The following is a 16,985-nucleotide window of genomic DNA, read 5'->3' on the forward strand; positions in this document are numbered from 1 at the left end:
GATAGTAATCCCTAAATAAATGGACAATACTATAGAATACAAATGTTGGTTCAATAAAACATAGCCGGATACTTGCCATTCAATCTCTTTGACAATGACAGAGTCCCATATAACTCTTAGATTACTGGGTATTTCACTTTGGCTTTTCCTGAGGTGAGAAGTGTACCTGGATAACCTGTGAAAGGGTTGTAACCCATTGCTCCTTTTCTTATTTCGGTTTGTTTTTCAGTTGATGTTTAGGTGGTGTGTTGAAAGGTACTGGCTCTGTTTTACAAGTTTTTACTATAGCACTGTGCTATTTAAAATGGATCGTGGTATTAACCTTATGTTTTTTGACAGGGATGCATGTCTTCAACCTGTTTGATTTTCGTTCTCTGTCATATATTCAATAAACAGATTTGAAACCAAAAAAATACAAATGTTTTTGTTAAACATAAGAAAGCAGGTTGCACCAGTCATGTCACTTAAATGGATATGCACTTAAGAGCTGCAAAGGTTTCATGATGTCAAGGCTAAACGTAAACAAGCACACACCACTGCTGCCCAGCAAGGGTCTCTATGACAATCCAAAATATATTTTGCTAAGATTTTCGGCAATTTTGAAGTTCTGTAATTTGTCACGTTGTTGTTTCTTTTTCAAGCTTCTATAGGGTGATGGAAGACGCATCTTTTGTTGCAGTATAATCATGGCATAATTTCCAGAAAACAAACTAACTTACATTTTGTTTCTCGTTTCATACTAAAGCTGTACTTTATGCCTCTACACTCTACAATCGTTAAACTATTTAATGTCTTCATTCATGTCCTCACATTGATGCTTTCCTTTTCCAGGTCCCAGCAGGTTTGGACACAGAGAGTCAATGAATAATGACAGGTTAAGTTGATTAGATTTCACCTAAGACACACATTGTTAGCTTACCGTGGGCTTAGTGCCCGCAAATTGCTTACCATTGGTTAGCTTCATTGGCACTCTCATCTGATTGCTTCTTATTTGTCAGCTTCTGTGGGCTTTCCTACCTCTTCGGGGGTATGGCCCCTCCCTAAGGAGCATGGGCACATTACTTGCATCCTTCCACTGCTCCTCATGGCTAAAACTTATTGTCAATAGTTCCCATATGCAAAACATATTGGCTTTGCCAATGTTTGTTTTTATGAACCTGCCACATCACGCGAGTAGCAAGCAAAGGCCTTTGGGTCAGGATGACAGAGTTTGATCTCCATGTCTCCTGTGAGCCAAAGGGCTGGTTGCTGCAGCACCAACAGACACGCCTAGCAGGGACCACAGGGAATGTGAAGCGGTTCTAGAAAAACAGGCAGAAACTAGACCAGGGGCATATTTATAAAGAATAGGCATAGGGTAGTGCTGCAAGTCATTTTGCTGCACAGTACTATGCCAATTCGAAAGGACAGGAATGCACCGTATTTACAAGATACAGTGCATTCCTATGCTTTCATCCAGCGCCAGCACACAAGTAGCAGCTATGCACCAAAGGAGGCACCCTTGCACCATGGTGCTATGGTGTCTGTATTGTTGGCACAATTGTTTTTGTGCAGGAAGGGGTACATTCCTACACAAAAACAATCACAAGAGGCATTTCCCTTGTTCTATGTGTGCTGCTGAATGCAGCGCACATGGAAAGGGGAAAAAACGAGGAGAAATGTAAACATGTCTCCTCGTTACGGCTGCTCTAGGGAGAGAGATGCAAGGTTGTTTTGGTTCATGAGTTGTTGTACATCTGGAGCAGTGTCAAAGATCATGGGTATTGAGTGGGAACGCCCACAGCAACACACATGGAACTCCTTTTTCACAAAGAGTAAGGCAAGGCAGCGACTCGATAAGGCCAGCATTGTTACCACAGTTTTACTGGATTCAAGGGAAATGAACGGCAGGAGTTTCCTGATCATTTTCAGGATGTACCAGATGGATGATGCTACTTTGTTAGACTGTGCCTCATATGACAGTTTATTGTCCAGGAGTACTCCCAGTTTTTTTACCGTATTAACTGGGGAACTGGGGATGGGTGATTGCCTAGGCTATCTGGACACCAGTCCTGGGACCAGATTTGCATGTCTGTCCCCAATAGCATGACTTCGCTTTTATCTCCATTTAATTTTAGGCAATTGCCCTGCATCCATTGGTTAATCTGTTCCATGCAGTTTATAAACTTGTCTGCCGTCTCTTTGGCATTGTTTGCGATTGACACCACAATTTGGGTGTCGTCAGCGTAGGAGACCGGCAGGAAGCCGCAGTTCCTTATTATTGTCACCAGGGGTGCCATGTACAGATTAAATAGAGTGGGACTTAGCGAGGACCCCTGGGGTACACCACATGGAGAGTTAAAAGATTTAGATTTAGGCTCTCCCGCTCTACTGTGAACGTCCTGTTGGACAAGTAAGAGGCCAACAGAGTTCGAGCCGACTTGTGCACTCCAGCATCTGTTAGACGGATTAGGAGAGTGTCATGGTTTACCATATTAAAGGCCGCTGAGAGATCCAATAAGATCAAGGCGGCCTTTCCTCCGGCATCCAGTACAATCCTGAGTTCCTCGGTTGCCAGCAACAGTGCTGTTTCCGTTCCATGTCCTTCTCGGAAGCCAAATTGCGAGTGATCTAAGGCATTTGTCTCCACAAGAAATTGAGACGCTTTAGCGGGAAACGGAATTTTTGCAATGGGTCTGTAATTACCCGGTTCTTGTGAGTCTAGGCTAGGTTTTTTTAATAACGGCAACACTGAACGCTGTTTTCCATGCCTCTGGAAAGTGGCCGGATTTAATTATTTCTGTGAATAGCAGACCTAATTTCTCACTCAGTTGATCAGGAAAAGAGTGCATCACCTTAGGCGTGCAAGGGTCAGTAATGCCCCCGGATTTAGTTGACCTAACCACCTGGAGAATCTGCTCTGCTGAAGGTGGATGAAAGTGAAATGAGTGGTTCCGTATAAATGGTGAAGTTTCATCCTTAGGTTCTGTGTTGGGCAGTATGTGAATAGGATTTACTGACCTCTTGAAGGACTCATATACTACGGAGACTTTATCTACAAAAAACTGGCCCAGATTGTTACAAAAGACCGAGCTAATTTCTGTTTGTAAGGAGCTATCAATTTTCATTAGTTTTTTAACTGTAGAGAAGAGTTCTTTGCTAGAATTTTTCGCGTCCTCTAATTTGCGAGTGAAATATTTGCTTTTTTCCGCTAATATACATTTTTTGTCGATAGCCAGGGAGGTTTTATAATAATCCCCTTCCTGTCTGCCCTGATGATTGAGGGAATAGGAAAAGAGGTGTCTCTATGGTGCAAAAGTATTTCCTATAGGAAGAAAGAAAAGTAATAGAGGCACATTTGCACAGTGGGCAGCATTGTCCCAATGCATTATTTTACCCTGCATGTTCTTCACATTGGGGTAACAGTAGATGTCACATGACATACCCCATAGTATGCCTGACATGTTATGGCTGGAATATCTTTCCATATTTACTACAGTGAATCTTCAATAATTCCCAAAATATGATCACCTGTGAGTAGAAGCATGTCTATGGGTTTAAATAGACAACTATTCAATGTGCATCGGTCCTCCAAACTACAAGTACCAGACTCACAACTGATCAGGTGCAACTTCTGTTTCACTTTCACAAGATGCAGATAGAACATACATGCTGCTTCGTAAGCATGGGCATAACTAAAATACTGTATACACTTTCAGTGTGCCGCAATTTAGTCGTCTTCTGGCGGGCACTGCCAGAACTCAGGCCATTCAGTCTAGTGTCAAAATGCTGATGTGTTGCCTTATTCTCATGTGACATAAAACAAAGAAGTACTGTAAGTATCCATAACAGGATGGATACTTCCCCCATAAGATTGCAGACATCAACTTCAACCCACAACCTACTGACCTCAACCACCTCCCCACACCAACCAATGCCACCTTCAGTCACGGGCTCACTGATTGGAAACAGCTCTCGATACAAGACACCAACACCATCATGAATTCAATCTACTATGCCCACACCACATCTACTACTTAGGAAGGAAAGAATCTCTTTATCGATTGTATCAATAAAGTACAAAATGGTATAAAAATATTTACCAAAAACAACCTGGGAAGGAAAGAATTCAGCAGCAGCCTCACTGAGATCCTCAACTCTTCCATCATCATGGCCACTGTCCCCGATGCATGAAAGCATGCAGAGGTCCAGTCATTTCTAAAGAAACCCTGCATGAACCTACCGAGCTCAAGAATTACCATCCCTATCTTGCTATTCCCTTTCCCTGCCAAGGTCCTGGAGAAAGCCATGAACCACCAGCTCCCGGAGTACCTTGAAGAAAACAATCTGGTTGATTCCAACCACAGCACAGAGACCGCCCAGATCGCAGCAACAGACAAAATCAGACACCTCCTCGATCAAGGTGAGACAGCAGCACTCATCCTCCTCAAACTCTCTGCGGCCACCTGGAAGAAGCCCAATTTCTTAAAGCTCAACTCGGACAAAACGGAAGTGCTCACCTTCAGGAACAAACCCTCTCCCTCAGACGACACCTGGTGGCCCATCGAACTCTGCCCACACCACCCTCCACCGACCATGCACATAACCTCAGAATCATCCTGGACAGCCAGCAGACCAAAAAGCAGCATCTTAATACCATATCCTCTTCCTGCTGTCATACCCTTCGCATGCTCCGAAAGATCGTCAGATTGATCCCCACCTCCACCAGGGAAACAGTCACCCAAGACCTTGTATCCAACTGCCTTCTCTACGGCAACACACTCTACGCTGGAGCCACCAAACAATTCCTCAACCACCTCCAGACTGTCCAGTACACCGCATCAAGACTCATCCTCAACCTCCCCAGAACAAGTGCCACCCTCCACCTCAAAAGCCGGCACTGGCTCCCTGTCCAGAATAGCTGCCTCTTCAAACTCGACACATGCCTTCAAAGCTCTCCACAACTTTGAACCCACCTAAATCAACCACCGCCTGAAGCTCTACCGACCTACCAGGGAACTCCGCCCCACCTCTCTTGCCTTGGTACGCATACCCCTCATCCGTCGGAGATGCTGCAGAGGTCGTTCCTTCTCTGTCCTTGCCGCCAATTCCTCGAATGACTTCCTTCTCCACCTGCGAACCGAACCACCCCTTTGGTGGAAGACTTTAGGAAGAAGCTCAAGACATGGCTTTTTGACCAAGGCTCAAAGAACCCCAGCGCCCGGAGACCCCCCGGGGTGACAAGTCGTGTTATGCAAGACAGATTGATTGAGAGATACACATGCTGTAGAGTGGAGAGGTGTGGTGCAGCGGCCAAGGCAGCTGACTTCGGAGCAAAGGGTTCACGGTTCGATCTCCGGCGGCAGCTCAGCTCAGCCCCATGTGACTCTGGGTAATAGCTCACTTAATTTCCCCCAGCGCCTTGAGACCCGTAAGGGTGAGTAGTTCGCACTTTACAAATACAGATTTACATTTTATATGCTGTGCAACACTAACTGACCCTGAGATTTAGTCTAAATTAAACAACTATCATTCACTTTAATAAGAATCTGAATAGTTTTCTGCACTCACCAAGTCATGCACCTCACTGCAGTGCACGGCCTACTGCATAAGAAATATTGCTTGCCAGAAACATACAATATACTTAACATTCAAAGTTATGAAGCTGCAATAGACTAATAATAAAAGATGTATAAGAAATGAAGCTGGCCACATAGCCTGCATGGTGACACAGAGCGGACAGCTACTTAGTGTTGCTCCCCTGCCAGAAAGGACAAGCCTTTTGTCCCAAAAAAATGTCTCCTTAAGTACAGCGACTCGTGGTGTCATGAAGGGGTATGGTGAGACCACATGTGTTTTATAAACAGGTTTGCTGGCATGGCTGTGCAGGACAGCTCCGGGCTGTAAGTTGTTCTCCGAATTCACAGCTGATACCTGGATCTCCCATACACTAACCAACCTGTGTAATCAATAAACTTGCAACATAATATACCAACGAAAGATGTGTGAGTGTCATTATGTTGCATGCATAGTGTTATAAGTTTGCTTTTGTCCTCCTATCGCCCAATGGCTCAGGGTAGCAATGGTTTGTCTTTGAAACACTCAGCATGCATCTGTTTTCATGGATGGCTTCAGCGCCCCCATGGCTGCTCCCCTTCGGACACTGAATGACCAAGCTTAATGCCCCAAAGAACAAATCACTCATCATACCCAAGGGGTTAAAGAGTAAATACAGACTACAAGGCCAGGCACCCCAGATCACCATGCAACAGCTGCAAAAGGCGGAGAGAACCTAGAGTTAGGCCAGACTCAGGCCATATGGTGCATGGTGGTAGATGCTGGTGCTTCAGAAGATTTTAATAGGGAGAGAGGAGAAACATAAGAGAGTCGCAGTAAGCCGCACCATGTGTCAAGACAGCAGGCGTAGACAGGAGTGTGCAGCCACTTCTACCACAGCCTGTGTGGCCACCTCATTCCATACCAACACACACATACTGTTCGCAGTCCTCGGCTTTCGATCCAAAAATCTGTATTCTCAGCTGTGTTACTCTAACCAGTTCAATGGATAGAAGTCTTGCTTCTAGCACAACAGAGATCAATGACTACAATACCCAGAATGCATTAGATTATTAATAAGGCAGGATTTCTCTGAATCTTTGTGCACAATCCCTCTGTCTTGTGGTATAATAGTACGTCTGTCAAGTTTTTCATATCCATGCAGACTAACTTTAAAAGTGACTATAAGCCCAAAAGTGCAAGCAAAGACTGGACTGGATGAGCGACTCACTCATGGGCAGGGTAAAAGTTCTTAGCAAAATAGTGGAGAAACTAATAAGCACATGCAATTCCCAATTATGTTACAAGAAGTGACACCAGGCCCTTATAATATTGGCCACTTGAAATCCAACTGCATATGTTATAGAAAAACCAGGTCACAATCACAAATAAACCAAAAGGAACATTTTTTGTTGTTAGGTCTCGCATTCTACAGCGTATACGTGGCATGTGCACTCGCATGCAAAAGATATTGTATACAGGGGGCTTGCAGCCCCCCGGCCCTATTGCTTAATATTTAGCTTCATTGTCACAATTGTTTGTTGCCTTCTGATTGAACAGAGCTTGCTGGCTTCATTTCCTCTTCTTTTGACTGAAACATGGACCAATTGCTGATTACTTTAGTTTGATTGCTTTTCTTCTGCTGATAGCGCTACAATTGAGGCACTAGTTTTACTTTTTTCTTCTTCCCTGCTGCCTTGTTGTACCTCTTGTCATCTGTAGGTATGTTTTACTGTGGCCGACTTTGGCAATGATTTATGGCCACGCTTTATAGCAGCATGGTTGCTGTGCAGCATGACTAAAAATAATAATAACAAGCATTTACAATGCAATGGTCTCAGCATTATTAAAGGTAGAGCTATTGGCATTGCTCATGACATTTTAATAAACAAACAAAAAAAATAAAATAAATGGTATTGTCATTTACAATGGCAATAGGTGAGCAAGTGGCACGGGAAAATGGTAAATGTCAATAGGTCTCTTCCTATTAAATATTCCCCGTATTATTGTTCACCTGTGATTTCTTTATCAATAGTAAAAAAGTAGGGGTAGGTCCTATAAGCAGCCCCAGGTTTCTATCTGCAGCAATATCAGTTTCCATGGGGAAGGTTGCACTGGGCTGTACTACTGTTGTCCAAACATGCAAAACGAGAGCACAATTGAATACAAAGTAACTTTCAAAATATCAAATCAAAAGAAAAATGCTTAACAAACAATGCTTGGTCAGTAATTTAACAACCAAAACTTATTTGGCACCCTAACAGCTCTCATGTCCCTCCTTCAGTGTTCTCTTCAAGATGATCTTTTGATAACTCCTGGCTCTTACAGAAATTGCACCGTTGAAAAATACACAGAGGCTACTATATTACTGTAGGTCCGAGGTCTATATGTACTAACATATTTTCTCAAAGACACATAATGGGAGAACATCAGGCCCCGTATTACTTTCTCAGAAAGTGGCAAATCACTTCCTTGATGTGGAGTGCACTTTTCCGTCAATTTCTTTAGGTATTTTCCAGGGAAAGACATTGGGCCGGGGTGTCATCTGCTTATTTGGGTTCTAGTTTATCCTTTACTCTCTCCCTTTACGCATCTCTGAGGTATCTGGTGGGTGTTATACTTATTCAGAAAATTCAACAAAGTAGGTGTTACTGCATCTGGTAAATACTAATACCCTGTGGTGTGATATTTAACGGGCACTGTAAATACCTCCTGTTCCAAGTTAGCACTCACAATAGGGGGAATTAACGCTTATGTAAGTGCTTACCACACCAATTTCCACATGTATCAGAGTTTTTACCCATGTTTTATCCCAGTGAATTTCATCAGGATACACCTGCCTAACTGTACAGATGAACTTTATCAAGGGTGAAATAAATCTTCATAATTATGCTTCCGCCTGTTTGTGTAGGGATCAGAATTTAGCCCTCTGCTCCTGGACAGATTCATAGAGAGGAGTCGCCAAAGTTGATAAAGCCCATCATGGGAAGGCATTCCGCCCAGTGGCGGAGAAGCAATGAGACATAAGTAATTAACAGGTGATGTGGCCACTTCTTTAATGGCCAAGCCCTTATTAGAGAGAGAGAGAGAACACACTGTGAAGCTGGATTGAATCTTTTTTTATAGGCTCAATTTTGTTTTATGGTCGGGTACAAACGCCATTAATTAATGGTTGAACATAAAGGACCAGTCATTGTGATCTGTATTAGCAAGGGGTGCCAATTAGCACCGCTCTTGGGAAACAGCAACTGGCCAGAACAAATGGGTCTCTGAGAAACCCAGCTCTTTAAGCTCGTAAATGTGGAGGGCTTGCCACTGAAAGGTGATGTTGCTCTGGAGCACTCTTCCCAGGATGCTTCTGGCCAAGCATGGAAAGGACAATAATCCATGCGGGAGCTAGAGGACACCACAGAACCAGCAGCTAGGATGAAACCTAACATGAGCCTGTGCATAATAACGGATATGGAGGATATTTTTAATATTTGTTCACTTGCTTATGTGCTTTTATTATCCAAAAACAGTTGTCTAGAAAGCACTGTCCGTCAATCCCATTGTTTTGACATTCTTCTAGTTGTCTACACAGGAATAGGCTAGATACATCAACAACGTCCAAGGCCCCAAATGCAAATAACATGTGACAGGAAGAGTGAGGCTGTAGTGGGCACAGGGGCATACGATCATTAGTGCCACAGATGCAACAGCGCTCTGAGGTTCCCCAGTGATATCAGGGATGCGCACTGAACCCCCATTATGTCTGTCTTATTTCTATCCAAACTGTGTACAATGCATAGCTACTTTCCTTGCAGTAGGGTCCATGCCACACTTACTACATCATTGCCTTTGCATTATTTTAAAGTATTTGTATGCAGCAGTATTTCCACCAATAGTTTCATTATTCAAAAACTGATGTGGCAATTTTATTCAACCTCACAATATTGTTTTCAACATTAACGTTTCAGAATTCATGGTAAAGATCCATTTGTTGTCCATGCACTGTGATGGCAAATGAAAACAGGGGAGCATAGCAGCTGTCCGTGCAGCATATGCAACTGCACCAGAGCCTGGGGGCGTAAGGGCACACCGCACCCCAATCATGACTCTCTTTCTACCAATTTTGGGATTGAAAGGCCCATCTTTTAAAAAAGCATAAACCGATCTGGGGAAGCCAGTGTTCCTATCCAAAGATGACCTGGCATGACAGTTCAGGCTAGACAGTTTCTATTGGAGCATGGCAGTATCTGATTTGCATATGGCTGATCTCTGTACAGAGGAGCACAGTGGCCCCAAAACAGAGGACGGACTAGCATCCGAATAATTACCAGAGGCTCAGATTAATTCAAGCATTCCATCCATCACTTTATACGTATTTCTCTGCATCACAGTCCAAGTCACACGGCTGGCTCACTGCCAAAACAACAGCTGGGTATGAAACCCAGCAATTGAGTAAACCCAGATTTATAGCTGCCCGGTCCACTCTTGCTGCAAATACACTGAATTACAACTGATTTCCCGAGTACAGGCGACATGCTCACATCCTCGGCAGCGAGTTAATAGAATGGCGAGGTGCTCTATCACAAACATAAAATCAATGCGAGCTGCGACACAGCCCAACTCCGGCCTCGTCGCGCGCAGGCATTTCTGAGGGTGAACAATACTGAGAAACGGCCGGGCAATGCTGGGCAGGCGGGGGAATGCATTGAAAAGAAATGGGGTCGTTAATGCGGAACAAATGACCATTGAGAGTAAATAGCAAGCACAACAATTGGTGGCACAGAGGACAACGAGATACCCTGAGACAGAAGTGCATTAAATCTCAAAAAAGAGGCAACATCAAGCCATGAAAACAGGATTGGACTCTTGCACAGGAAAGGATGCCTGTTGCAGTCACTGGAGAACATGGCGGCCGCTAGCTAGAGCGGTCGCGGACTCTCTCCTAACTCTAAGCGGAAATCCAAGACTTTCCCGGCCTACGGGTGTGACTTTACCGGTATTTGGAGCATTTGGAGTGGACGGCCTCGGGGGAGGTGCGGTGCGGGAGGATTCTACGTTCTTCTTCCTCCTTTTCACCAGCGCAGAGTCTAGAGTTTCGGGACGCGGTGGCAGCGGCAGTGATGGGGCACCGCAGGGCGGAAACTGGGCAGAGGCTGCGCTACAGATCACCAGAAGCCGGCTTGTAGCAGCAAGAGTCGGCTTCCAAGGGGGCAGAAGCTCATTGCTAGCCCCTGCAGCCTTTGGTTCTGAGATTGGGCAGAGGCAACGGCAGAGAAGAGCTGGATCATGCAAAGTCCCCCTCAATGACCCCGGTAAGGAGAGGGAAGAAGGGGGAGCGGGAGCGGACATCCAGAGAGGGAAAGAGTGATCGCAGTGATCTTTACTAGAGTAAGACTTCAAGAGCAGTACATAACAAGTAACGGGAAAAAAGTACCCGCATTTCCGGATTTAATCCCGGCCCCCTGCAAGTCGTGATTAATGATTGGCTCAGGCTGCACTTACTGTATCGGGAAGGGCACAAGGCCGCGGCCCCAGAGAGCAGAAAGACGATCGATCCTCACCTCACCGCAGACGAGAAAAAATGGCACCCGCCAGCTTCCGAATTTTCGTATTCGGGGACGTGGTTTTGCTGTTTTGAGTGACAGACAACGTCACTGTCTAAAGAACAGCAAAACTTACGCCCCCAAATCTGAAAAAGACGGGGCTAAATCGGAGTGACGCATCTCTCCTCCAATGGCTGGCCTCCGTTGAGGAAGCCAGCCAATGGAGGAGAGACAGGGCAGGGAGGCAGGTTCCTAAGCGCTACTAACGGACATTAATTGTCCGACCCCAGACTGCGCAAGCGCAGCCTTTAGGTCCTCGACCTAAAAAGTAGCATGATGTATCCAGCGCTAATGGACTTTGTTTTTTAAAGCGCATTAGCACTGGCATTGTCATAGTACTTCTTTAAATTAGTTTTAGCCATACTGCAAAGCATCGCCACAACTGTACAGCATGGATGTGGCAAAGTCAATAGTTCTCACAGGAGAGTCCTATTGGGTTTGCCAAAGCTTGTTTTACATAACAGAATGTATTTGAGGTCAGAGGTGACTGAAAGTGGCACTGCTTCAAAAGAAAACCTGTGTAATTTGGTAACACATTTTTTAAATGCTTTCAAAGAGTAAATAACATATACTTCTGTCGTTTTTTTTTAAATAGCCAAACCTGCTGCTAATGCATTTTGTTTCCTACTGATGTTCTTTATTCAGCTTCAAAGCACAAAGGTGAATTCACATTTGAAGATCAGTAAGTCACAGAATGGTTATTGTTGTGAAGTTCATTATTCCTTGTCAATTAAGAGATTCAAAGATAACAAAAACTGACTTCTCTCACAAATAAATGAGATTCTGCTAGTAGGAAGAGCTTTTTGTAAATGCAAGCAGCTGCAGGTCTGGGGCATAAGGTGACACCTCACCCACCACCAAAACCAACTTGTGTATAGCACTCAAGTTTCCCAAGTCCATGTGTGATATGCTACTTCAGTGTGCATTTTTTCTTTTGAATGCTGGGACTTCTAGTCGTCCTATTTCTTAATGGAACAAACTACACTACAAGTCCTAGAATTCAAAGAAAAAACCTGAACTGGAGTAGCACATCGCGCATGGACTTGGGAAACTTGGCAGGGTTGCTTGTGCCTTGCTCATGGGCAATTTGAGAGCTATGATAGTACATCATGTAAAGGTACCAAAGTATCAACTAGATCATAAAGGGGCTGGGCCCTACTAAATACTATTTGAATCAGGAAATACTTACCAAACTCTCAATTTACCCAATTCTAGCTATTCTAGCAGTGTCGGCTTCTACGCTTAGGCGGAGGAGCATTGCCCCACTGCTTTTAGGCATTGTAAGCAAAGGAAAAATAAAATGATAATAACTGAATGTTATGATCATTTTATTTGTTCCAGCTGCTTTGCGAGGCAGCCGGGGTGGGCGGGGCTGCTCTGCTCCCAGAGCAGGGCGGGGGAGGAGTGCTTTGCCCTCTCGGGCCGTCCAAACAGTCATGCACACTTTGCATGATTTCCAAATAGGTTGCATTACAGCCTGCGTGGAGAACATTCCCAGGCCCCCAGTCCACGTCGGAATGCCGAACCACAGCGCTCAGACCAAACACAACACTGCTTTGCAGCACTGTGATTGGTCAGGGGAGCACAGGAGCTTCCTAGTACTTGCTCCGGCTGTACAGAGGGACGAGGAGGAGAGACTGGAGAGACGCAGCGCCGATAAGGTAAGTTTTAAGAAACTATTTTATATCCTGCCACACCCATCCTTGCTGGCCGTCCATTATTTCCTTTGCATAGGAGTTTTGTAGTCCTTTGATCAGTTACATTCCAGCCTGCATGGAGAACATGCCCAGCAGCGGCAATAAGGTAAGTTTATTGCAAATATTTTATTTCCCCCCCCTCCAGCCATCCTCCAATCTGTGCTGGCTGTCCACTTTTTCCTTTGTATTTGGAGTTTTGTAGTCTTTTCATCAGTTATAAAACCAGACTACAAGTCCCTTGGTCGCAGTGTGAAGCCCTAGCCATGTTGCAGATTAGACACTGGAAAAACACAGCGCTATACTGGGACATAACCAGATAGTAGTCATGCTGAGAAAAACATTTATTTTAAAGCTGTCAGGTTTGCCAGGCCATGCGTGGCTCATCCAGTACATGTTTCTACTTTACATTGTAAGACTTATAGGAGTAGATTTACAACTTCTGGCGCATCTCTGCTAATCCGCAGGGATGCGCCAGAAGAGTTGCGATGCATCTGCCCATCCATGCTCCACCACTGATGCGCCGCCACCGTGGCGCATGGATGGGCAGATACGTGCCGCATCCCCCGGCGTAAATGCGGCGCATTGCTGGGGTCGCGTCGCAAGCGTGATGCAGCTCCAGAAAGGCTCGGGGGCGCCCTATGCCTATCATGCTGTGTCAATCCTTACGCCTGCTTCAAGCAGGCGCAGGGTTTTGACGCAGCATGGCCGTAAAAGTGACTCCGTGAAATCTTGTTAATTTCAATGCGTCACTTTTACGAGGCGTGCCTGCGAGGGAACGCCTACCCTGCACTGGAACGCCCACATGAAACCTGACACGCGCAGGGGTTTACAATGTGACGCGTCACGTTGTAAATACGGCACAACATGGCGCATGATTTACGCCACCGCTGCGTCACAGAAGTGATGCAATGGCGGCGTAAATGTGTCGCAAGGGGCTTGTAAGTCTGCCCCAAAGTTCTTATGTTAAAATGGAACAAACAAGATTAGAAGGCCCAGAATGCACACAAAAAAAATTGAAAAACGTGAAAGGTTTGCTCCTTCAAATGATCTCATAGAATCTTTTTGACTTAGTCTTTTTAAAACAATTTATTAACATTTCCAGCAGTACCACGAACATCTTGCGTACCTGTGACAGCAAATATGTCTCTGTCGGAGGCTGTCCACCCTTCACCATGGTAGAAGTATTATTCATGTACGAATTTGCCAAACAGTCTAGGTATCTCCCGTCGAAAAGTAGAATTATGGCCCAGGTGAATGATGGGAGAACCGCCTTTCCAAGCACCGAGCAGCAGAGCGAACACTGACAGCCTTTGAAACGACACACGGTGAAGGAGCTCTGCTGCAGAAGCAAGCTCAGGAGGAACCAGAAACAGGCGGGAAAACAGAAGAACGCCAGGCTGTAGAAACGCTTCCATCGCCGGTCCGCCGGGCACGTGAATTCCACTTCCATCAACTCCTCGAACACAAACAGGATCAACGTCATCACCGACACTTTTAAAACTGGAAACACTGACTTCCATGCCTCAAAGAATTTCTTATTGCGAGACATTCCTCGTTTTCCTAGCAAGACGGTGAGATGATGCTGGTGCCGCAGGCAAGACCTTCTGGTGTTTTATCTCGCCAGGGAAACGTGACCGTTGATATTTATTCAATCGAAAGTGAAAGTGCAAAACGTGGTTGAATTAGCTGACTTTGAAGATTGCTCTCGCCAGCACGATTTCCAATCAACAACTTTCCAGGGCTGTAAAATAACAGACATGAAATGATAACATAACATGTTCAACAAAGGAAACACTGTAAGATTATCAGAACACGGAATTAATTACTTACCAATAAGCAGTGGCGGCTGGTGACCTTTGAAAGTGGTGATCGTAAAGGTTGGGTATAAGTGTTATTTCATGTTTTGGGCGAAAACTTGAAAATGGTGCATTTTAAAGCCACATTTGAGTAAGGAAGGTTTATAAAGCAATTGTGAAAGTGCAGTGATGAAATATTGAAACACATCAAAACCTACCCCAGATCTTACTGCCTTAAATATGTTAAACAGTAACTGTAGTGAGCCACTTGTATGATTTGACGCAAGTACTGTGGAAATGAAACTATTAATATGCACATAAGCAATCTGAAGATTCGGCAGCTATCTCTCCACAATAAAGTGCATTTTGACGCCACTGCAGGACTGGGTACAGTTGTCTACCAAGAGGCACATGCAGTGTGTAGGAAGAAGGTGGTGTTGTACCCACACCCTAACACCTAGCAGGCTTTCGCAACGAAACCTCCTTTCAGATGCCCCATGAACGGAAAGGTGCTTTCGGCTGTAGCAGACAGACACAACATGGTAACTACAACGGCAGAAGCATTCATTCTGTGTCTGTCTCCGCAGCCAGGGGTCACCCACGCCTGCACCGCCGCTGTTTGCTTAAATCACAACTATGTAAGAGGACAGTAAACACAGAGCTCTGAATATTGCGCAAGGCGTACTTGAATGTTGTGACACACAAGGCCCTTGGCATGAAAGCAGCATTCACTGAACGTTTTGTTATATATTGCATTTCACGCTTCCAGTATTTGGGTTGCAGCCCAGCTGCAACATTGTACAACATACAGAAAGTCCGTGCGTTTACTTACTGCCACTGATAGTTCAAGCGATTCACAGGCTTCATTGAAAAATCTACAAAAGTGACGATGAATCGGCACAGATCAAGCATTGGACGAACAAAGGAAATAAATAAATAAATGAATCTTTAATTTATCCTTTGGAGGAAGCACCGCTGTTTTGCCTCGTTATTCATTAATTTCCCTCTTTCACCTCTGCCACCTCTGCCTACCTTCGGGCAAAGGGTACTTTTGAAATTGGTAAGTCTAGCAGAACTCATTGACCTTTTGATGTTTAGAGGCTCAGAGAAATATGATTAAAAACGTAAGGCTATGAAAGGAAAGGGGGGGCCGCTCGGCCCGACGCACATATGGCGGGGCCCTGTTCCCCCCTCCACCCATACCCTCGGTGGTGGGCGCTTCCCCCCTTGTTTGTCGCGTCAACGTGACGTGGCTGGAGGCGCCCCACCACCGATTGGTGCAGGCCCCTTCCGTCGACCCGGAAGCAGTAAGATTGCTTCCGGGTCGAGGAGGGGGGGGGTGGCCTGAAGGGTTTAAAAGGCCTGGGGAGCGCAGGAGGCGCCTTCTTGCACCCGCGCTCCCCAGGCTCACTCCGTGCCCCCTCTGCGAGGGGCTAAATAATTTTTCTTTCGTTTCTCAGATTACTGCAACGAGAGGAGGAGGAGGACCGAGCGAGTTTGCGCGGGGCATTTCTCGGCGTTGTGGGAACAGCCCAGGGCTATTTCGAGGCGTAGCAAGCGTACCAGGATATAGAAAGAGAAAGTAAGGTATTGCGGGCGCATCGTCGATAACCGAGTGGTCTAAGCGCGCCAGACTCAGGTCGCTCCACTGGCTGCTGCCGAGCTCGATCGGGAGCCCCTGACAAAGAGGCGGGCTGGGAGACTGGGAGCATGCGCGAGATAGCGCAGTTGTTAAGGCAGCCCCCTATGCTGGAAGTTGAATATACTAGCGCTGTAAGCAGCGCATCAGTCTCATAATCTGAAGGTCGCCGAGTTCGATCTTCAGAGAGGGCATTTATTTCCTCCATTGTGCATAAAGGGGGGGGGGCGGGAAACGATCGAGGCTCCAGGGTGCATGTCCCTTGTCGGGTGGTTGCGATTCCCATGGACAAGGCTTTGTTGAGCATTTTGTAACAAGGCAAACACCAGGCGAAGCAGGGTCGGCCCTGATTAGTGCTTGGATGGGAGACCAGTCTTGAACGCTCCCTGCTAGCTCCATATGTACAGCTACAGCAGGGAAATTTAATAATACAAAACTGTTTTTGGACTGCTGATTGAACTGGGGTTTGCTTGTGGGTCACTGCAGAACAGAAGGGTGGCACGTGGCTAGTGCTTGGAGTGGAGAACATATCTGAACGCCTCCAGGTGTCCTGTATTGAATTTTTAATCACCAAGGTGTATAGCAAGGGGTTTTATCACTTTAAAAGCTGCTTTTGTTAACGCGGGAAGGGGGAGCCTATTGAATGAGCAATGAGGGGTGATTAAGATCACAGTGATTTGAATGTTCATATGATTTATAACTGCAAGGTCACTGTCTCTTCGAG

At 45.5% G+C, this 16,985-nt stretch overlaps 1 protein-coding gene across 1 annotated transcript in view; it reads right to left on the reverse strand.

Annotated features, from left to right (window-relative positions):
• LOC144756000 (uncharacterized) overlaps positions 1-14,453 on the reverse strand; it is a 79,741-nt gene extending 65,288 nt beyond the window's left edge. Inside the window, exon 1 of the mRNA XM_078645474.1 lies at positions 13,953-14,453. Coding sequence (XP_078501600.1) covers positions 13,953-14,375 — 423 coding nt within the window. The 5' untranslated portion in view covers positions 14,376-14,453. The remainder of the gene's footprint in view (positions 1-13,952) is intronic.
• Positions 14,454-16,985: the final 2,532 nt, after the last annotated feature.

This window comes from Lissotriton helveticus, chromosome 5_1 (genome assembly GCF_964261635.1).
Source record: "Lissotriton helveticus chromosome 5_1, aLisHel1.1, whole genome shotgun sequence".
Classification (NCBI taxonomy): domain Eukaryota; kingdom Metazoa; phylum Chordata; class Amphibia; order Caudata; family Salamandridae; genus Lissotriton; species Lissotriton helveticus.